The sequence below is a fragment of the Lissotriton vulgaris genome, chromosome 1_1 (assembly GCF_964263255.1).
Source record: "Lissotriton vulgaris chromosome 1_1, aLisVul1.2, whole genome shotgun sequence".
Lineage (NCBI taxonomy): Eukaryota > Metazoa > Chordata > Amphibia > Caudata > Salamandridae > Lissotriton > Lissotriton vulgaris.
Window position 1 is genome coordinate 1747819004 of NC_141685.1, and position 24053 is coordinate 1747843056.

General features: G+C 43.4%; 1 protein-coding gene across 1 annotated transcript in view; it reads left to right on the forward strand.

Annotated features, from left to right (window-relative positions):
- The window catches only part of MSRB3 (methionine sulfoxide reductase B3), a 270576-nt gene extending 251366 nt beyond the window's left edge, over positions 1-19210 (forward strand). The window contains exons 5-6 of the mRNA XM_086932986.1: positions 11825-11922; positions 13407-19210. Of these exons, the coding sequence (XP_086789112.1) occupies positions 11825-11922; positions 13407-13562 (254 nt within the window). The 3' untranslated portion in view covers positions 13563-19210. The remainder of the gene's footprint in view (positions 1-11824; positions 11923-13406) is intronic.
- The last annotated feature ends 4843 nt before the right edge of the window (positions 19211-24053 follow it).

The following is a 24053-nucleotide window of genomic DNA, read 5'->3' on the forward strand; positions in this document are numbered from 1 at the left end:
AAGAAGCAGGACCCCAGCAGCCTCAGAGTCGGGTAAGTACTTCTTAAAAATATTATTCCCCAGCCACCCCTACCCACGCTGCCCACCACATTCTATTGGAAGCAGCCTCTACTGCACTCCATTCCAGTCAACTCTACAATACCCAACTCTACACCACTCCGTAATACTCCACTTTTCTACACCTCACTCCATTCCAATCTCCTTCACCCTACTAACTTTTAGCCATGCTGAACAGCAGCCATGTTGGTGTACAACATGGATGAAATATTTGGCAAAGCCAATAGCTCTCGCATTGGTGAGACTTATTGGCTTGGTCAATTCTTCTTTTAAGGATAGTCCGAAAGATATAAGCCCCATACTTACTGCAATAGGACACAGTGTAGGAGGATTCCATGTTTCATCCGCAGAAAAACTGAAACAGCACTATATTCATAGATGGATTCTCGCGCGTATTCATTTAGTTTACCGCCGTTTAATTTATTTTGTACTTTGAACACATCACTGCTGTTTAATATTTTGAAAAGCTCTCTGCTAGGTGCTGCTATAAACCTTAATGGCTGTAAAGACGTTTCCTATAGACTATGATGAAAAGAGCTCGGCCTGATGAATTCCTTGCTTGGGGAGTAGTCACGTTTATCTTTTCCTGTAACAGATTTTGGAAGAGATGCGCAGGCTTTGTCGGGATCAACAGTGTGCAATTTGTGGTTACCACTTACTTGAAATATAAAACTACTAAAGGAAAACTGGAGTGGCAGGGGGGGGGGGTCGGGGGATTGCTGTAGCCACAAACTGCATGACTACATTGTTTTGTAGTTGCATTCCTGTTTTCCTCTTAGCACAGCTTGCCTAATTATTACTAACACAAATTACCTGAAACTGCTACAACAGTGGATTGTATCCTACTGATTAAATTAATACCACCTTTGTAGATATTTTTCTTTTAAGGAAGTCTGTAGATAAAACACCCTGTCCAAACAAGCCAAGTCTAGAAAAGTAATGCTGTGACTCAGAGATTTTATATGGTTCAGACGAGGACATAAGAGGTTCCATAAGAGGACAGTAGGAGGCCTTGTGGCTTTGACATACCTCTGTCTGCGGATGAGTTGGAGTACAGAAGAGTCCTTTCATCACTAGCCATGGGAGACTCTGGACAACCCGGGGATGCCACGGCTTGCTCTTGCGGCAGAAAGGAGTCTTTCTGAGGATAGCTACTGTTAAAAGGTATATGATATACATTTGCTTTTTACCAGTCAATTGTGGCAAATTGTACATTTTAATTTTGTTCTCCCCTCAATGTAGAAGCAATCCTCCAAAGTCTCTACCCATGATCCCATAGACTCCTTCCATCGGCTAACAACGAATGTGAGCAGTTCTTTTGGGGGTGACTGCGTTCACATAATGTACCGTCCAAAATACAAAACATTATATAGAGGAAAATGGGGAACAAATGTACATGGCGCATATTATAGAATGAAAATTAACATCCGTCAAAACATTGGTTAAAAGTTACAATTATTGTGGCCCCCATTTAGACCTGACCAGAGGCATTGCTTCCATCCACGTCTGAACCCTGCTCCAACATAGAAGGAGCTTCATGGTCCCCTGGGGAAGCTGGTGTTGGGGATTGTGGCATTTGATTGGTGGAAGGCCTGCCTTAACACCCTTTTAATTTGCAGTGAGGAGATAGGACCAGGCTTCAGGAATTGGTGGAAGGAGGCCTTGAGAAACCATAGAAGCAGTTGCCCAGGTTCCACTTTCAATAGTTGTTGGAGTTGGGTACTCTTGACTATTTTCCTTATATGTTGATAAATTCATATGGGTACTTTATATAGAAGAATCCTGAAACTACAAACATAATGAAAAGCTTCACATCTGATGAGTTTTTTAGTCGGTGGAGAAAAATCTCCAAATTTAAATAACAAAATAAACCAATTAAGGCATGTTATTTATATGGTAACAATAAGAATAAGAGGGTGGATTGGCAAAACCTTTTCCATTCGTAAATCACACCTGGGCATGGAAAATAGTTATAATTCACGCATGGGTATTTTAAATATTTTCATAAAGTGGGAGACGTATAAATGCAGGCAGTCCTTGCACGGATTTTGCTCAGGACCAGAACTATGCTTAGTACCTTAGAACATCAGTATGTAGGAACTGAGTCACCATACCACCTCACTAGGTATGAGCTCACGTCCCTGCCTCACTTGCCCTCCTAATCTTTCCAGAGAGGCAAGTGATTTGGCACCCCAGAACATAACACTCTTGTCCCTATCAGATATCCCTCACTCGTACTTGTCCACAATAAGATTTTTTCAAAAGAGACACAAAGGAAGTTTACAATGGTAAATGTAAACAATTGTGCTTTAAGATGCAATAATTGTGCCACAATTAGAGAGTAAATACATGTCAATAATATATAATCAGCATGGTTAATAAACCATATACCATAAAAAACTCTGTCTTGTTATCTGCCTAAACCCTCCTGTACTACTGAAGCCAAGTGGGTATAAATTATAGTCTTTGGGTTTAGTGGCAGACCCCATACATTAGCTTACGTAGGTGGATGCTCTACATCTCAGATGACGCAGCACTCTTGTCTCAGGGACTTTGCTGTGTGTGTGTGTTTTTTCAGAACCCCTGTCCTTAGTTATATAACAAGATATCTGTATTCAAAACAGCATCTATATTCTTTTATTATGTCTAGGTACTTATATCTGACTAAAGAGAATAACAAGGGGCAATGTAGTTTGACCTTGCCCAGGCTGGCAGGACTAAATCTCAGGAAATTAATAAAATATGAAAACAGGTTTTGATTCTGTGTGAAAATGCAATGTGGCACAAAGGCAAATGTGATATTTAGTAATGTATGCAAAATAAAATCGGCATACAGTGTGCACAGTTAGGCTAACATACAGCAGCGGTCCGTGCAGGTAAGAGCAGTGGGGCCGGGTGGGGGGAGATTTCCACAGACGACCATGAGGGAAAATTAATTATTTATTTCATTTTCCCTCGTGGTTGTCTGTAGAATCCCACCCCAACCCGGCCGCACTGCCCCAATGCTCTTAACTGCTGGGGCCGTACCTGCTAACATAGGGAAAATGATAATGGCCCATACAAGAAATACACAACATGTGAGATCTACTTGTGTATGATGTTGCACTCATGAATATGCTGACCATGTACGTAGTTGCAAAGTTAGTTTACAATAGTGGGCATCCTGCAGTGGTGTCCTTTGAGTAGTCAAGGGATACAATGCAAATGCAATAATCACATGCACAGTCATAATTTTGTGGATATTGTCAAAACCTTTTCAGCACATTTCTCTCTCTTATCGACACATGTAATATATATCTCAATGGGCTTTGTGTAACAGTTTCAGTGAGTGGGGAAAAGAGTGACAGTACTATCAGACATTGTGGGGTGTGGGTACGGAGAAAAAGCATTTAAAGAAACAAATTTTTATTAAGTAAGAGAAAGTTGTTCAAATATGTTATACTCATTTATAACCCCTATAATAGCATAATGAATGCAATGAGTTCAGTGCACTAATACTGGGGGGTAGAGCAGGGGAAGGGATTTTGAAAGAAGTGTAGTCATTGTTATTTTGTACTAATGCATGAATACAGTGCACGTCATAATTTAAACGTGTCAGTAATGCTTGTGAATCCATCAAAGAGTTGTACCTTATGACGTTGTATTCAAATAAAGAATGAGTGTCATAATCTACATATATTTTGTGCTCCACCCACTCCCATTTATTTTGAAGTTATTAAGTTGTTGGCACTAACAGCTTATGCTATAAATAACTTTATTATTATATTAAGGAGGATTGATTGATAACATTTATTTTCAATTCTCACCACCCCATCAGTTTAAAAAAAAAAGTTAACTACACTAACCTTTAGAGCTTTAGTAAGTTGGTGAAAATGTATATGTTTTAAAACGTTATAATACATTTTTGATTGCTTTAAAGATATTAGATGTGTTGAAATTTAGAAAAAAAAGCTTTTCTCCAATCCAGTGTAATACAGGTAAGTCATCCATCCCTTTTCCGAACCAACCTCAACTATTTTTAAAATTCAAAAAAGCGTCATCAACTTTTAAAGAAGATGAAAGCGTCTCATAACATTTTTTGTAAGTTTATATGTAGTGGAAGTGTGACTATATCAGCTGAATGTTCGCAGCTGAAAAAAATGTGACATTCTCGAGGTCAGAAACTCACCAAGGCAGACTCAGCTTTCCATCTCTCAGCCGGACTCTAAACTGAATACCATAAATTGGATAAAAATGTCTTTCTATTTACACAGTTTAGAGACCACAAACGTGCAGTATATAATGCTATTTAGAAATAACTTGCTATCATTCATTTGCTTCTTGATTCTTCCTTTTCTACAGCATGGGCATCAAAGTGCTTTACAATAGGTTATAGCCATTGTGTTTACCTAAAGACTAAGGGGCTGATTATAACTTTGGCGGTGCGGAAGCGAGGCGGCACGCCATTGCCCGGCTCCCGCTCTGGCAAAGTCGACCGGCGTCTGCCCGCCCGCCAGATTAGGAGTTTGTTCCTGGTCTGGTGAGTGACCCTTTGGCCTTCCTATGGCGGTGCCATTGAAAAAGACACCGCCATGGAAATGTCAAAGGCAGTACCTGCAAGCGTGCAGGTACTGGGGTGCATGCACACAGGGTGGATCAACATGTGCCCCCTTGCATGGACCCCATGGCCCTGAAGCAATAAGGGGCAGTGTAGGGCCTCCGTTGTTTCTTTTCCACCACGATTGGACGTGGAACTGCCATGAAAATCATGGTAAAAAGGAAACTGTAAAATGCTTAGCGGGATCGCCGCAGTTCCGTCAAGCATATTGCAGCCTCAAGACTGCTGCACCATTTCCAGGGATCCCTGATCCCTGGGGGCTGTGGCAGTGTAATGGCAGTCCGCCCGCCCTCGTTGTAATAGGGCAGTCGGACCACCAGTGCGGTGTTGGCCGGACCTCCACCACCACTTCACTGTGAGTCTAGCGGTCATAATCAGGCCCTGAAACTTGACTAGGAGGGGAAATTCATGTAGGGACAACAGCCATATCAAGATATGCGATGCGGATCACTGGCCTTTGGTCCAGTCCCAGGTGCTCCACCAAGATCAATAATTGTATGCCTCCCAAACTACAGGAGAGGTACAGTGCTGATGTTGGCAAGCAAAAAAGGGGCCTACAATACTCTGGCTCTTTGGTGTCTTCCTTCCCTTTCTTCACCATCTCAGTGCAGGAAGCCCACCTAAGATGCTTTACCAGCTTAAAAAGAAGCTACAAGCCAGTAAACTCCCTATACTCTATGCTGTGTGACTCAAAATCACATGTAATATTAAAGCACAGTTCTTCATACACCCTCAGACAGCACACGTATTTCTTAAGAAAACAGGAATAAATGACACCTCCTCTGATCTATGGCTGCGTGTGGTAACCCGGCAGAGATGAAGGATGAAGGAAGCTAAGACAGTAGGATGTGGCACATCAATTCAAATTCTAATGATGGTGCATATGAATAGTATGCAGCACAAGCAGTGTGATGAAATCACTGAAGTAGTATATGGCAAAAGCAATGTTACAACATTGACTCCGGTGGTAGTGCTGACTATATATATACAGGCAATATCACTCTGTAAAGGGAAGAGATGCCTTATGGATGGGGTAGCACTGACACTACACAGTAAATATGCAAAATTAATGATACTAGCTGCAACAGGAGAAGATGATGGACACAATCATTGTTCTACTGCAAGGGGGCCACCACCACAATAGCGGAGGCTGAGGTGCTTGGCACTATTAGTGTTACACGCTATACTTATGTTTTATGGTTGATTTGATTCCTAAATTATATGGTTGGAAAATGTGTGGTATTGCAGCTGCTAGTTGAGGTGAGCAGTATAGGATAGTGGCGGAAAAGAGTTACTATTATATTACATGATATTACCCAAATTGAGAGAACAGAATCTCTTTGGCCAGCAGATAAACACTATGACCCAGAGGGAAAAACATGACAAAGAAAGAATTACATCTTGCAGGCTCGCCTGACACTTTAAAAGTCTGAATGATACTTGAAAAGCGAGTTGGTTAGCAGCGTATCGGCATAGACAAAAAACCTTCATTGTATACAGTGGTGGCCGCTGCCTACCTAAGTTGGTAGGGCGGACGGTGGGGGAGGAGGGTTGGGTAATAATATTAAATATAAGAAGGCTTACCTGCTGTTCCACTCCCGCTGACGCTTCCGGTCGCCTCATTGCCTCTCTCGTCCCACCCGGATGTGGATGGGCCTGAGTCACAGATTCCACACGCAATCCAGACACTGCTCTCATTGCATGAGATCAGCGCCAGGATTGGTCTGAGCAGTTTTGTTTGTTGCTCGGACAGTGCCTTGGAGCCTGTGGCTTTACTCCAACCTGGCTGTGCAACACAGCTGGCTTGGAGAAGCATAAGTTTGTATGTCTGTTTGGCCGGCCTAAGACGGCCAGTCAAACTGACATGCGCACTTATAAGTGCACACTACTCCTCCTCCCTGCCATGCCCAGCCCTATACCTATTGTGCAGCTTGGACAGCAATAAATAAAATGATAATAGCATTGTGTTATTATCATTTTATTTATGATCTGCTGGCTCTGAGCTGTGGGGCGATGTTTTTCTGCCATTACAGAGGAGCTGTCCCTAATATTCTTGCAACAGACACATTTGGCCACATTTCTTGAGAGGCGTCAAACATACACCTCATTTAGCACCTATGCCAGAGGCGTGGCATGCTGAAACTTTCTGCAGCAGGTGGAGAGGGACCTCCCATTTCCTCAGCGGATGCACAAAGTCTCAGATGCGGAAGTGGGATATGTACTATACTGGATACACTTGAAGGACAACATATTATGCTACTAAATGTATGTGGTGCAAACATGGACATCCTATAGTTTTATAGGAACTTACATCTCTAATGCACCAGAGTAGAGCCTTAATACTATGTGGCAGAGGCCGCAACACCATGCTAGTCTGTAGTAGTGCCCAGAGGCTTAATGTGAAGCTACACAGTGTGTGGTAGTGTATGAGGTATACTCGCAGATAGACCATTGGTTATACTTGCAGGATAGCTGCCATTTGGGTATGTGTCCCCCATACTGCTGGAGCTGAAATTTCCAGCTGCAGTGCCACGCCTCAGGCTTTGGCTCTTCCTAACAGTGGTGCTCTTAGACATGGTGTTCAAATCAGAGTCGCAAATCTTGAACTATTTTCAGTCAGGTTAACGGTCTGTTACTGACAGAGACATATGGTAGGAGGTCTTTAAGGCCTAGGTAAGGGGAGAGTGTATATCAAAGCAATCGGTGAATTGAACACTATCCACATTCTTTTAGAGATGGATAACCATTTCACCATATGCACATTACATTCTGCTTTATGTCGACGACACACAATCTCTCGCTATTCTACATGTGATTCATCCATCTAGGGGCTATCTGGCCTTAAGATTCACAGGGACAAGTCCCTAATCTTACTGCTAACAGCGTACGCTTAATTGTCTTTAGCTACAGGACAGTCAGTGTGCTGCCTAGTTAGAAACGATTCAGAAAAGGGGGTGGTGATGAACAGAGTGACTGAATTAAGCAGACCACTCTTACCCAGTCCAAAGATCAGGGCTTGATCCATCACCGTTTTTTAGCTCACTGCACCATCCCAGCTCAGAACCTGGCTACGTGCAAATTAGTCCGACCCTGGCCCAGTGCATCATGGGAACAGGGCAGACCAAACTACCAAGCCAATTCTTATACTGGGAAGGAAACAAGCTTCCGGGGACCGGTTTCTGGCATTTAAGCCGTCTTCGGCCCGGCTTGCTTGAATCCTGATGGTGCAATGAGCAAGGGACTCACATCTGAGTATACCCTTCCACGCTTATGGTGGACAAAAACGATTCAGAAAAGGGGGTGGTGATGAACAGAGTGTCTGAATTAAGCAGACCACTCTTACCCAGTCCGAAGATCAGGGCTTGATCCATCACCGTTTTTTAGCTCACTGCACCATCCCAGCTCAGAACCTGGCTACATGCAAATTAGTCTCACCCTGGCCGAGTGCATCATGGGAACAGGGCAGACCAAACTACCAAGCCAATTCTTATACTGGGAAAGAAACAAGCTTCCGGGGACCGGTTTCTGGCATTTCAGCCGTCTTCGGCCCGGCTTGCTTGAATCCTGATGGTGCAATGAGCAAGGGACTCACATCTGAGTATACCCTTCCACGCTTATGGTGGACAAAAACGATTCAGAAAAGGGGGTGGTGATGAACAGAGTGTCTGAATTAAGCAGACCACTCTTACCCAGTCCAAAGATCAGGGCTTGATCCATCACCGTTTTTTAGCTCACTGCACCATCCCAGCTCAGAACCTGGCTACATGCAAATTAGTCTGACCCTGGCCCAGTGCATCATGGGAACAGGGCAGACCAAACTACCAAGCCAATTCTTATACTGGGAAGGAAAACAAGCTTCCGGGGACCGGTTTCTGGCATTTCAGCCGTCTTCGGCCCGGCTTGCTTGAATCCTGATGGTGCAATGAACAAGGGACTCACATCTGAGTATACCCTTCCACGCTTATGGTGGACAAAAACGATTCAGAAAAGGGGGTGGTGATGAACAGAGTGTCTGAATTAAGCAGACCACTCTTACCCAGTCCAAAGATCAGGGCTTGATCCATCACCATTTTTTAGCTCACTGCACCATCCCAGCTCAGAACCTGGCTACATGCAAATTAGTCTGGCCCTGGCCCAGTGCATCATGGGAACAGGGCAGACCAAACTACCAAGCCAATTCTTATACTGGGAAGGAAACAAGCTTCCGGGGATAACGGTGATGGATGAAGCCCTGATCTCTTGACTGGGTGAGAGTGGTCTGCTTAATTCAGACACTCTGTTCATCACCACCCCCTTTTCTGAATCGTTTTTGGCCACTACAGGTGTGGCAGGGTATACTCAGACATGAGTCCCTTGCTCACTGCACCACCAGGATTCAAGCAAGCCAGGCCGACGATGGCTGAAATGCCAGAAACCGGTCCCGGGAAGCTTGTCTCCTTTCCGGTGAAGAATTGGCTTGGTAGTTTGGTCTGCCCTGTTCCCATGAGGCACTGGGTCAGACTAATTTGCATATAGCCAGGTTCTGAACTGGGGTGATGCAGTGAGCTAAATAACGGTGATGGATGAAGCCCTGATCTCTTGACTGGGTAAGAGTGGTCTGCTTAATTCAGACACTCTGTTCATCACCACCCCCTTTTCTGAATCGTTTTTGGCCACAACAGGTGTGGCAGGGTATGCTCAGACATGAGTCCCTTGCTCACTGCACCACCAGGATTCAAGCAAGCCGGGCCGACGACGGCTGAAATGCCAGAAACCGGTCCTCGGAAGCTTGTCTCCTTTCCGGTGAAGAATTGGCTTGGTAGTTTGGTCTGCCCGGTTCCCATGAGGCACTGGGTCAGACTAATTTGCAAATAGCCAGGTTCTGAACTGGGGTGATGCAGTGAGCTAAATAACGGTGATGGATGAAGCCCTGATCTCTTGACTGGGTAAGAGTGGTCTGCTTAATTCAGACACTCTGTTCATCACCAGCCCCTTTTCTGAATCGCCTAGTTAGAAAGGCACTGGTTCACAGCTATCTTGTTACGACATGCTGCTTGTGCATCTTTCAGTTTCCTCTATGGTACATTTGTTAATGCTCACATTCACAAAATAGAAGAAGCTATCCAGCTTCCACCCCACATCACAGAAAGAACTTGTACAATAGATGTTACTGCCTGTGTGCCATAGGATTGTTGTCTTCTGGGGTTGTGCATCCTTTTCAGGCAGCGGGCTGTGCCTCTATTTGACAACAACCCCTGAGCGCCAACATCCTCCTGCTGTTGGCAGGCCCCAGCCCAGCCACTGGAGGGAGACAAGAAAAGCCATTGGTAAGTAGGGGTGAATGGAGGCATTACAGACTGCAGGGGCATGTTGACACTGGAAAAGCCGTGGCTCCTAACATACTGGGATACCAGGTTATGCAACAAAATTGAATTCCTGTTGATAGGACCCATGCCCAAACAAGGTAATGTGAAACCGCTCTCCATCGACTTCAAACCCTCCCCTTGGACACCAGCCCCCAACAAACATGTAAAGAGACAGGGTACAATGCCCATTCACAACATAGCAGTCTGTTTTAAAGCATTATTTCATCTTTAAAGTGATTTCTTGTCATTCATAAGCAATGTTTCTGACTAGCTAACAAAGTGCTGCTCATTTTATCGATTGTGTGAGGGATTACGTAGTATTCCTGCAGCTGTATTTTACGCACTCTCACATGCCTTTGTCAATTGCCCCTAAACCATCCAATATGGCAATAACATGGGATAATTCAGGGAATATTCATATACAATTAGTGCAAATAGAAAACACTGCGACCTCTTTGTACTTTTACTAATAGGGAGAAGGGCGTTTCGGCCCAGTTTACAAAGGCATGTAAGAGTGTGTGAAGGAGTGCTGCGGTAGTACTCCTTCCCATACTCATAAACACTTTTTGTGGGACGACCTGTTCACCGCTTGCATAGAGCCCTCTCTCTAGGGCGTATCTAAGTGCATCAGATTCTCATGATCAGCCAGGTTAGTATGTTCTTATGTGTCGCATGTATCATCTCTGAGTGGTCATGGTACGCCTCCACACCGGATATTACATTCCAGTGGTGCACATCTGCTAGGCTCTGCTATAGATTTATTTCTTCAGCCCGAACAAATGCACACTTGTGCATTTATTCGATATTCTCCTACAACTTTTGGAGAAAAGTGCGGCCTTTTCTAATCCAGGGATTGAGTTTGACTTGGGTTAATGCTCAGATTAAATTGTCTGATGTATGGTCCTCTTTGAAGATGTATCACGTGTAATATTTCTTTAACTGTAATGAGCCTGTTTCCCGAAGCCGGGCAGTTCTGCGGCAGGCCTCCCTTCTACCTTTCTTTACCTTCGGCCTGCATTATGTTTTTTGTGTGCGCTGTTATCCATCAGAAGGTAGGGAGTCGAGATTTACTTAGAGCGACAGCTTTATTTTATATCTGTAGAAAAGCAAATTCTCCCGTTGAAGGGAACATCCAGGGTGTTAGCAAAAGGGTGTTAATCTGTTAATTACGAGTGAAGTGCGGGACATCGACTGTTCCGCTGTCGAAAGCCACTCAAATGATAACTAGATTTTGCACACCGACTCATGCCACACCTCTGCAGTTTCTAAGCACTGTAAATCCCGACACTTACCAAATTGAATTCCTCTCACATAAAGACGGAATCAAGCAGTAATAATATTACAAAAAGTCCATAAAAGGTCAACTAAATGGGAAAGGCTAAACGTTATAAAAAATACCAGTAATGATCTTTGCGATGGGTGCAGAACTGCGAGCGCTCCTCTGCTAGAATCGAAGGTTCCTGGCTCGAAGGCATGCATCGACCCTGTCTGCCAGGCTCTTCGGGGTGTTCTCCACTGCTCATTTTGCAATGGTGACAGTGTGCAGTTGTTCTGTAGAACATGAACAGCAGCGGAAAGTTGTGTGTGCTAATATGCAAAATGCATTTTTTTTCTCCATCTGCAGCGGGGAAAAAACAATTTTACGTATCTGCCCTTGCAGCATGCACTCACCCATTGGGGCGTCTGGAGACGGTTGTTTATTTCCACCATTTATCACATTGTTTTCACAAAAAATGTTCATGCAAAATACCAGCAGACTTTTTGTACAAGCTTCCCCCATGTTCATTTCAGAAAAAATAAATCCTGCTTTTCTCTGCCTCTGCAGGTTGGCCTTCCTTCTATGACGTAATCAGCTTGGAAACCATTACTTTTACCGATGACTTTTCGTATGGGATGCACAGGGTGGAGACAAGCTGCAGCCAGGTCAGTCGACAGCACTCCGAGAGCCACAGAACTGATTGCAATGACTGAGAGGAATGACGTGAAAATGATCCATACCTTCTTCTTTACCAAAAAGCCTTTTCATATTAAGTAAATATGATATAGTGGCAGGCGTCGAAAACTAGATCAAATCTGTATGTCACCACATGGCATTTGGCAAACACCTGCATATATGGGTGGATAATCCCTTATGTAGGGCGAAATTTTAAATTTCTTGTGATTATTCACAAAACATAATTTTCTAGGCAGTTTTTTAACTATTAAAATAAGAACGTAAACGCAGAAATTATTGCATATTATTAATGTGTCGTGACACAGAGATAGCAGCAAAAAGAGGTGTTACAATTCGTCACTGGCCATTCATACATGGCTGGAGTAAAATATAAGTGGATCTATTATATATTTAAAGATTTCATGTGGGATAGACTCCTTACCTATGTGTTTGAAGAGGTGCCCTGTTTTATAAAACTGACCAGAGGGCGGAGGAGCATCGCCTCACTGCTTTCTCACAGTGTGAAAAGCAGAAACATAAAACTGTAATAACTTTCAGTTATTACCATTTTATGTTTGGTTGCGGGTGGGGGTCTGCTCTGCGAGCAGGCAGGGGAGGAGTGGTGTGCCTGCCCATTCCTGAGTGCAAAAAGACTGTTTGGTCGCCCCCTTGGGGCCGCCCAAGTAAGTCATGCGCACAATGTCCTTCTCCATGTAGGCTGCATTGGTACCTGCATGGAGAAGATGGCCTCCCCATAAGCTGCTCGCGGGGTTGCATCTGGACCAATCACAACGCTGCTTGCAGCATTGTGGTTGGCTTAGAGGAGGGAGCGTGGCAGCCTGCTTCCTGATCCTGTGAACAGGAGAGCAGGAGCAGAGAAGACGCTGGACCCATCCGGCGGACAGGTACGTTTAAATATTTAAAAAATATTTAAATTACCCCCTCCCGCATCCCGCGCGACCGCCCTTTCCGCGCAACCCCTCCCTTACCGCGCAACCCCTCCCTTACCGCACAACCCCTCCCTTCCCGCACAACCCCTCCCTTCCCGCACAACTCCTCCCTTCCCGCACAACTCCTCCCTTCCCGCACAACTCCCCTGCTTCCAAGGCAAACCCCCTTCCCGTGTGACCCCCTCCCGCGTGAACCCCCTCACAACCCCCCACTACCCCGTGAACCCCCTCTCCCATGCGACCCCCCGCCACCTCCCCTTCCAATCCCCAGTCCATGCCAGCCGCAACTGAGACTGACTACTCTTCGTAGATCAATACATGATAACAAAACTATTCAGTGCATAGTCAACTTCCAGCACCATGTTATAGTATATATAGTTAGTATATATACATGCAGATGTGCAGTGTACAATATACTATTTATTACCATTGTTGAGTGTGAGGGGGGTCCATGATTCACAAGAGATAGTATTCAATTAGCAACGATAGAAACTCACCAAGATTTTTTTTTTTATCTGTTTCAGTGTGGTGCTCACCTGGGACATCTCTTCGATGATGGGCCACGTCCAACTGGTAAACGATACTGCATAAACTCTGCCTCTTTATCGTTTGTGCCCAAGGACCCACCTGGCACCGATGGGGATAGCAGTTCCACCACAGGCGTGAAGAATGAGCTGTAGAATGAAGAGCGAGGAACAAAATATTTTTCTTCTAACCTACACTACTGTTTTCTAAGTCACCTCTCATATCAAATGTGGTTTGAGAATACAGGAATCATTGCTATATATTCACTCCTTTACCCAAATCACAGATTCGTCATAAATGTCCTCTTATTTGTTCCTCTTTTGGGATTTAAATTGCATACTGTAAACCCGCCAACGTGCCTGTTTTAAAATTATTTTAGGGGTGCTAATGGGGAATTCATACTGAAGTGTGCTCTGCATTGAGTTAAACAACTTTAAGTAATCCTATTGGTAAACCACATATAAAACACATACATCTGTTTCTGTTTGGCTAGAGTCAGAAACTGGAGAACTCACATTTGGAAGTCATACTGCTGCGGATATTCAGTTGAGAGAAATCTTACCACACATTCCAGTGGATGGTTTAGCTAGGGGGTAGGAAGTTATGACCTTTTAACATCTTCAAACATGGCGTTGGTAGCTGCCATGCTGCTTAGGGTCGAACCTCTTGACATGGCATCCTACCATGACATGTTTGAAGGACTCTAGTCTTGCCCCTCAAGCATTTAATGACAGGAGGTGATCTGTGACTCTGAAAATATGTCTACGTTATGATAGCAACATGGGTTAAGGGTCCGATATTCAAAACATCTAACCTTGATTGACATGCCGGGTTCCATTTCCATTGCACGGAGCATCAAGTAAAGGTCAGACTCTCTTGCCTAGGGCTTAACATTTTTTTTTGTGGAAAACAAAGCGGTAAATAAGGATCATGTCGAAGGAATGTACATTAAGGGCCTGAGTGCAATCTTGGCATATGGGATACTGTGTCACAAACATGGCGGATATCCCGCCCACTATATTACAGGTGTCATAGGATATTATGGAATTGTAATTTGGCAGACAAGATATCCGTCACGTTTGTGACAGAGTAACTCTGTCCACCAAGATCATAATCAGGCCCTAAGTCATTATAGTATTTTTTTTTAGGCGCAGGTCTAATACAGAAGCAAATTCATCATTATTGCTTTTATGCTATTGACAGTTCTAATCTAAGATTGCTCAATTGAGTCATGTGTCATATTCTTTTCAGAATACGTTTTCCTATCTGCTGAAGTAACATCTTCAACATTTCAGTTTTTCACTGACCTTCACACCTTAAACCGCTTATTGTCTGCAAGAGCACCCTTAGCCTCCACAACCTGGGTGTTTTTTTGCTGACAGCTACATGATTTTTGACAGTCATCTTTTATTATTTTTTAATCTGTCTTTTCATGTTGACTAAGTCTGGCTCCCCACTTGATCCTGCACCCACCTGGATACTAAAGAAGGCTAGCCCCGCTCTTCATGACCTGTTAAACCTGTCACTTACTGCAGCCTCTGTCCCTCAGGCCTGGAAGCTTACCATGGGTCGGAAAAACACACGTTAGATGCTTCTGAACTTGAGAACTGCCATACAGTCTCGCTCTTCTCAGTTTTTGCGAAAATAATCAAAAAACATGTCAACATACAGCTATCCAGTCTTCTTGAATCTCACAGTCTCCTAAGATCCTTCCAATCTGATTTTGGTCCCTGCCGTAGCACTGAGTCAGCTCTTTTCGAGGTCACGGAAGAACTGAAAGCCACTCTGGACACACATAGAACTACAGCCCTTAACCTCCTGTACCCGAGTGCTGCTTTTTACACTGTGTCTCATCCAATTCCTACTCAGACAATTTGAGTGTGGTATTGCAGGGTAGGCCTTGATATGTTTTTAATCTTTCTTAGCCGGTTGGCTGTTTCAGGTCACTTCAAATCCGTTCAACTCCCACCGCAACGTACAGCAGGGCATGCTTTTATAATATTATGTTCGACTTCAAGCAGACATTGTGGACATCTTCAGCTTTTCCATACTTCCTGTGCTGATAATACTCAGATCATCATCAGCTTATCCTCAGACACAGGCAATGGTCCCCTTCGACCATTCGACTCAATAGTTGCTTAAAATCTGTTGCAAAGCAGATGGATAGGAACAGTTTCGCAACAAAACAGAGATATTAATTGTTGGAAAACAATCCAGCCTCTGGGGACCCCAATGGGGGCCATCTGATCTCAGCTTTGTTCCTGTTCCTGCACTGGTGGTTAAAAACTTAGTCATCTTAATTGACAACCAGCCCAAGTTTGAGTGACAGAGCAACACAGTGGTAGCCTGTTGCTTTGGCCTTCTATGGCTAAGGAATTTCCATTGGTCACTACATCCTTCCACTCAAATACCGTAGTCCAGGCTTTGATTACTTTGTCGCCTGGAATACGGCAATTTGCAGTATTTTGGAATCAATAAGGCTCTCCCATATAGACTTCAGAACATCCAAAATTCTGCTGCTCGCCTCTTGGACATCTCCTAAAGCACCCTCATATCTCTACTCAGCTAAGGAATCTTCATTGGCTCACAGTTACAAAGTCCAGCCAGTTCAAGGCTCCCTGCTTCACCTATAGAGCCTTGTCCCAGTCTGGTCCCGTCGACAACCAATGCCTCATCAACGTCTTCTGCCTTACCAGGTGGCTATGTCTCTCTCATGTTCTGCTGACTCAGATCCCAAGATATAACCAGGCCAAGATGGGTTGATGCTGGCTCAGGTGCCTAGCTTTGAAATTCTGGAACTCTCTTCTCCTGCAGCTACAGAACTACCTTATGGAGGGGAGCTATTGTAAGCAAATGAGCCCTCTCCTGAGTAGTCATACACTCTCTACATTTATAACATAGGAAATAGAAATAGATCTTACTGAATAACATTTCCTTCTTCCTCTTCATTAGTGTCTCTGTGTTGGCCACTTTTTTCAGTTGTGTCTGGCTTATTTGATGCTGATCAAGCTACATACATTGACCTGCACATTTTCTGTCATATCTCGTTATGAGGTCAGTCATTTTGTAACATCTTACCTCTTTGCTGAATCATACTGGCCTATAGTGAATCAGGAATACCTTGAGATGCTACTGCCTCTTAAAGCTTAGTAGGGTTGAGAGAGAATCAGTGACTTGCTTGAAGTGGGGGGAGGCTGACATACACTGGGCACAGGCATTATTTATTACCAGAAACAAAATGTATATATATGTATGAGCCTATAAGATGAAAACTGATTAGGAATTTACCAGTAAAGCATTTTATTTTGATATAATGACAGGGGAGTGATGTAGTGTAGTGATGGTGGCTTGTGCAATGCTGTGTAATTTGTGTTTATCATAATAGTTCTCAGGGTGTGGTATTCTTACTGATATTCTTTAGTAACAGCATCAAAGGAAAACATCAACCAACGGTCATGAAATTCTAGCGCTACACTAAAATGCCCCTTTGAGTTCTTTAGTTACATTATAGATGTCTTGATGAGTTACTATATACTCATAAAGTTAGCTTTGTCCCTTGCTAACTACCAACATGTAGCAGACTTAGGGGCATATTTACAAACCCTTTGCACCGCCTGTGTGTCATTTTTTGTGACACAACAGCGGTGCAATTTGGTGCTCTATGTTCACAAGGACACGTAAAGCCACTCTGCATGTCTCTTCCTGTTCTTGTAAATATGTCCCTTTTTCACTCAGCACTTTGCGTGAAATGGGTGTTCCATGGGTGATGCTGTGTGTGTTTCCGTGCAACACCCATGGATCCTGCAGCATTTCGGATTTACAAAAAATCGTAAACCTGGAAATGTGTCAGTATGCTACGCCTCCCCCGGGAAGGAGTAGGGAGGCGCAATGAGGAGAAATCTTTTCATTTGTCCTCGTTTTTTCCTCTTTCTTTGTATGCTGCAGTCTGTAGCATACATAGAAAGAGAAAAACACCTCTTGTGATTGTTTTTGTGCGGGATGGTGTCTCTTCCTGCATAAAAACAATAACCCCCGCAATGCAGTCACCCTTGATCCATGGGGCGAGGGTACCTGCATGAGCGCATGACAGCCAATTGTGCGCCAGCACAGGGGAAAGCAAAGGGATCTGTCATATCGTTGTAGATATGATGTGTCACTTTGCTTCCAAACTAACACAGCGTGGCACAGCCAAATGGCTTGCGGCACTGCACTGCGTTACTTTGTTGTAGATAAGGCCCCAAATCCTGTTATCCTGTGCCAGAGATGTTCAATGCAGAGCCAGGAGGACAACATCAATGCCAATTTTCCAGGATTACCCCTATATGAATTAGATCTATTTAAATACATTCTGTGTAAATATTACTTACAACGATGTAATGAAAATCTAGTGTAGATACATTTTCCTAGCACACAGGCTTCATAGCAACTGTTGAAAATGTCCATTACCAACAGGCTTTTTCAGCCTATGGGCCATGCCCATCGAATGACCCCCTCCCCCTTTGTAAATCAGACTTCCTCCCTTTTTAGTACAATTCTGAAAAGATCTCAAAATCCACCCCTTTGTACCATTTCCAAATTGTCCCTCTAATGTTCTCCCCTAGTATTGCCTCGGTCTTGTTTTCTTGTGCAGCTTTTTCTTATACTGGACTGACTTCACTTTGTGAACATACCTGTTTATCTCTCCTGCTTGACATATACCGTATTGCTATGTGTCTCATTCCACTGCCTTCCGGGCCGGCCGATGCTCTACAAATATTTCCAGTAAAAACAATGGATGGGGCAATAACTTTCTCAGTTTTGGAGTCAACGCAGCCCTTTAAGTGTCTCACGAGTCCATAGCTTCTCCCTTGGTTCTTCAAGCTCTGGTCAGTTCTGTTGCCTGATGCTGTCACAGGGGGTCACGGATACCCAGGGTAACCTTCTCCTGCCCTGAGTGTGCCTTCTCTTAGCATCAGGTGATGCCTTCTTTCCAAAGGGCGCCATAAAACACACACAAGGATTACAAAGCAGTGACACCGAGCCATGACTTTTAGGGGCAATATCGCATTACCAGGGTCTCAAATTTAAAAGGTTCAAAATTTGGTATGAATGTGGGTGTGGCGGGAGGGCATTTTTTGGGTGAGACTTACACTTCTGGGTGTTTGATCCAGCCGAGTACAATTATTCTACCGAGCTCAAAGGAGCAGTGGATCTAGAAACGTAGGAAATATAACCTGTGCCTTGATTGCATGATCATTTATCATTACTGAGGGGTGGAGTCCTCTTTCGCATAGACTGCTCTTTTGTTTGGATTTGGAATTTATGACTTGGAACAAAAGAAAAACAATGGATTTTGCTGTATCTTTGTTTATGAATGATAATGTCCCCTCTCTAGCAACTTTTGCTAAATGTTGTTCGCATAACAAAAAAAGTCAGACTAGGCATTCCTTTCAGAAAATAGCTCTTCAGCTCATAGCGGTATTTTGTTTTATTGGGAGGATTTTTTTTTGGGGGGGAACGTGAGATTTGAATGACAAATTTTGTGCAGTGGTTTTCAGTAGTCTGCTCGGCAGCGAAATACCGAATGAATTGTGTATTTGCTCTATGAGCTAGGAAGATACCAATGTTTTGTTTTCTGTTCCTTAATTTAAGAAGCACACATATACTATTAAATTGGCCAAATATTACATTGCAGGAAAATGGTATAAACTATTTTTACTAAATACATTTGGAAGCAAAGTGTATAAAATATGTTTACATTCAAATTATATTTACAGAAAAAAGCTTTATATGCTAAATTCTAATGTTCAATAAAATTGCATTCTAAGTTGCGTCTATGGTTTTGTCTTTTCAAAATGCAATGCCTTCAAAAAGGTTCAAATAGTACTTACATGTTTGATTATGAGTTCCAATTTCTATATTACTCAAGTAGATATACATAATGTGTGCCCAAAGAAAAATAGCATACGTTTGAGGTTCATCTGTATTACGTACAAGGCAGAGTTGAAGTGCCTTTCCCACACATAACTATGGTTAAGGTTAGTAAAAATGCATAGTGATTTAAATCTGTCTTGTGTACTTCACTTGTTAGACCATGGACAAGGGATCTTAGCTCCACTGAAAGCTGCAAAAGTCTACACGTGGTGTGACTTCACTTTGAGCTGCCATGGGAAACAGTGCAGGGCTTAAAGTTATGCCTACTTCATGTTTTAGAGTCTTTAAGTCAATGCGTTATTTTCTCAAGGCAATCGGCTAATGGAATCATGTAGCTCGAAGGTTGTTTCTGAGCAAAACCTGAAACCACGTTCACCATCAGTACTAATCATACTGTGTGCATGTCAGCTATATAGTTGACTCATGTGCTTGTACTTGTGGGTAGAGTGAGAGGATAACATTTCTCAAACTGTGCTTTAAAAAAATGGCTCTTCACAACACGAACCTTTCAGGGAACCCTTGGGTTTTTGATGCTATGCTTGATCCATGTCCTGTTCATTAGAAACCTCCTTGGCAAGGGTTGGCCACATGTCCAGGCCTTGCACCCACTCAGCATGTGCAACAACCCATGTTTTACATGGCTTTTGGCTGTGCACAGCGGGGGTTGCCTGTAACCCAACCAAGGAAGCGGAACCAACCTATGCCATGATCCACCAGGGGTTGACTGAAGGGCCTGACCTATAGACCCAGGACCCAAGCCTCTGAAGATTAATCTGTGCTGTGGATGTTCTTTGCCCATGTACTGGCTAGACCCTACATCCATCCCAGCATGGGTGGGCAGCCTCGGCTGAGCATGGCTTCTGGACAAGTACAGTAGGCCTTTGCCAGAGTGCCCTGACAATGGCGAGGCCTCTTGACTAATTAATGGCTGGCCAATCGCCTCTACACATGGCCTTTATCCACACTGGGGGCTACCTTAGCAAGCCCTCCTCCCAACCATACATGGGTGGCTAACTCTGCACATGACTAACAGCCATGAAGAGCAGGGTTGCAAGGCCCAGCTCCCAGTCTCCTGGATGGCCAATCTTTGCAATGCACGGTCTTCAGCCATAATCAGTGAAGGTTGCTACATTTGGCCACGTTTTCAAAATACTTGCTCATCTACCCACACATTTGTGGATCTGTGGTCCCAAATCCAGGTCCTCAAATCCTGGGTGAAAAGCATGGGCTTTTTAATATTCGGATCAGAATTTGACTTTCTGGGCCCACCTACATCCTCTCTGGGGTCAGGGAATATTCGGTCAGCCACCTTGTACTCTTTATGTCACCTACAACCTGGTCAAATACCTTGTTGCCTGGGATCCTGAGGCACACACTACAACAAAAAACGCAAGTACTGCCGGCAATCGGATGGCTTGGATCCTAGAATGTTCCATGACCTCATAGATCTTGCTTGCCCTCATCAAGTGAGGTATGTTTATTTTTCAACATTTTGGATCCTCAATCTCTCCAAAGATCCAGATCCAGATCCAGATCCGTGCAGAGTCACATGCAAAGGCCCTTGACTGAGTAACCTTTTGAGCTTGCTGACAAATGTTTGAAATGTAAATATCTCAAAGGCTACTGAATGAGTTTGTAGCAACCCATTCAAAGGCACTTTTTTGAATAAGATTTCTAGTTTCAGGCCATGTTTGGGGTAATTCTATTAATTTTTTTTAGTTCAAAAGGAAAATGCAGCTTTTGGCTCTACCCTTTAATCCCCCACCAAACAGATTTGCACCAAGCTGACAAACCGACTCTAACAGAATGCACCAATAAGTGCCAAATTTCATGTAGATCCTTCAAATGGTGCAAAACTACACAGTCACTATTGCTCAATGTGTCATTTATGTATACCTCCCTGGAGTCACGAGCCCTACCAATAATGAACAATGGTAATAAATAGCACATCCCACTCTCTGCATCTGTATAGCATATACACTATGTTAATGTTGACATTGACAAGAAATCTTAAAAGGCAAGAAATTCACAAGTTAAGTTGTTGCCTTCTTTCTGCTGTCCTAGGTCGATCTTAACTCAGAAACCTACTAGTTCTTTGAGTTAAAAATGAGATGTGTTAAATGGTGGTTGTATGATGGTTCACATGGTATTGTATGATGGTTTCTGTGTGGATGTACAATAGTGTGTGTGAGTGGTTCATGGTGGTTGATTTCGTCTGTTAGTGAGTGAATTAATATAACTGGGTGTTTGTCTCATTGACAGGTGTTTCTGCAAACAGTGGTGGTTGTGCAAACATAATGGTTGGTGTGTGGATATTATATGTGATGTCTGAGTAACAGAGTGTACATTTTTGCTTTATTAATACACATAAAATAAATGAATACCAATATTTGTATATATATTTATTTGTAGTTTGGCTTTACAGAGCGTCAACGTTTACCAATACTGGAGAATCTTGGCACTAAAACATGTCCAGTAGCAAATGTCCCAATTAGCTGGATAGATAACCCACCAACTAAATGAGAGGTAACAGCAAGGCGTTCAATCATTTCCTGAATCTGAGAAGATCTAGTTCATCCCAAACAAACTGCAAAAGCAGGTTCCAGCATTGGCGGGCTGCAAAAAAAAAACTTTTCCACACCAGCAAAGAGATGCGGTGCATAGTGGTGTGTAGTGGCAGAAAGCTGGAGCTTTATCGCCCAAGCTCTGCAACAGGAAGCCCAAACAATGGTTTATACAAAACCGATTACAGTTTTATCGACACAGGTGACAGCGCCGCAAGTGTAAGACTTTTAAACAATATCCCAGGATTCCTGAACATCACAGTCTCTCTATTGAATCTAAGAGACAGACGTTTTATCTAAAACGCAGGCAATTGAAACAAGGCCTTTCCCATCATATTTGTTAAGGCGTGTGCACTTTAAGCTGGTCTCCCGCCCTGACTAATCAGATCTACTTAACATATTGGGACAGCAGGAGCTAAATTAAGATATACTTATTGAAACTAAGAAATAAAAGGAAGGACTATTATTTTGCCAAGTCCTGAAGAAGGTGGCATTATTGATTTGGTCCCACCGAAACGCGTCAAGGCATAAAGATTTGTTAAATTCGAATTGGGACAAGAAGTACAGAGGCCATATTTTATTGCTCCTGACCTTGTTCACAATACTTTCGAATTAACCTTGCAAAGGCACAGTTGGTTTGCCCCATCTATGATCCTTCCATGTAGTGTTTGATTCTTGCTGTAATTATGAATTTTTCTAAGTTGATTATGTTTTTTATAGGCAGAGGGCATTCTGTGATTCTGACATGTTTTTAATATGTACTCAATTTGATGATTTGACAGTGTGATTTTGTATCTTGAATTTTTATTAAATGTATATTTTCTCAATAAATAATTATTCTGTATTCCTTATGAAGGTGTTCCAAGTATGAAATACAATAGAGAGTGACAGCATAGATATTGAATGGAGTGATTTGAAGCTGCTTAGTCCAAAGGGAATTCTCTAGTTAGTTTGTCAACTTTGGTGCTCTGTCTCTTTGGACATTTTGAGCCCCTCTCCTTGTTTTCAAGATGCAAAAGAAAAGGTACAAACCCAAACATTCATGACACAAAACTTAGGAATCACCACGGTACAAAGGGAAGCGGATCTCAGTGTACCAGAAGAAAGGTACTGCGCGAAAGAGTACTGAGAGGGGATCTATCAGGGGATTAGACAAGCAGAGAGATTTGAACACAATTCTCTCCTTTGCTGGTAGCCAGTGGGGATGAGCCCAGATGGGAAAAATGCAAGAGTTGTGATGGACACTACTGGCTAGCCTAGCTGCAGAGTTCTTGATCGATTGCAGCTTTCTTGTAAGACTAGATAGAGAGCTAAAATGAATGGCATTGCAATATTCCGACGAGGAAGAAATCAATGCATTTTGATTTGAAACATTGTGTGCGGGTTTGAACAGGTAGAGCAAAGGTTATAAATAGTGTAGCTAATATAGGCAGGATTTGACTACAGACGACACTTGTTTAACCAAATACGAGGAGGCAGCGATCTTGATCTTGATACCTAAACCTTTAACCACAGATAATATGTAGGAGGTTAGGCCCAGACACAAGGGCCAAATTTTAGACAGGAAAGGTGTGGAGGTCCATGAGGGTCCAAGAATATCTGTTTTGGAACTATACAATTTGAGATGGTTGGAATACATCCAGTGATAAACACTGGTTAAGCAAGCATGCACATTCATTGAAGCCTTGGTGGAATAACTCTCAAATCTAGCAATCATTTGAGAGTGTGGCTAGGCAAGCCAAGATGGTGTATGCATCAGTGCACTGCTCCGTTGCACTAACCCATAATCCTTTCATTCCCCGCGACATCTGAGCACAATCTAGCCTCATGTACACAGCATATGCTTAGGGCATTTTTGTGGGAATACTGGTGCTCGGGCATGGGAACACAAAGACCCTGACTGGACCAAAAAGCGGCAGCCATCCCCTAGGGGACCTGAACTGCTAGGGCTTCCCACCAGGTGTGGCTGGTCCATTTGGGTGTAAGGGCCCGCCCCTTTTCCCCCCGTAGGAACAGTGTCTGTCAGGCTGAACAAAAGTCAGCCTGACAAACACTATTCACTTTCAGTTTAAGCAGCCAGGAGACACACATGCGCATTTAGCGCTGGCTCCTGGCTGCCTGAACTGAACTTTGCTGGGCTGAGAAAGTCAAAGCTCCATTGGGCGTGAC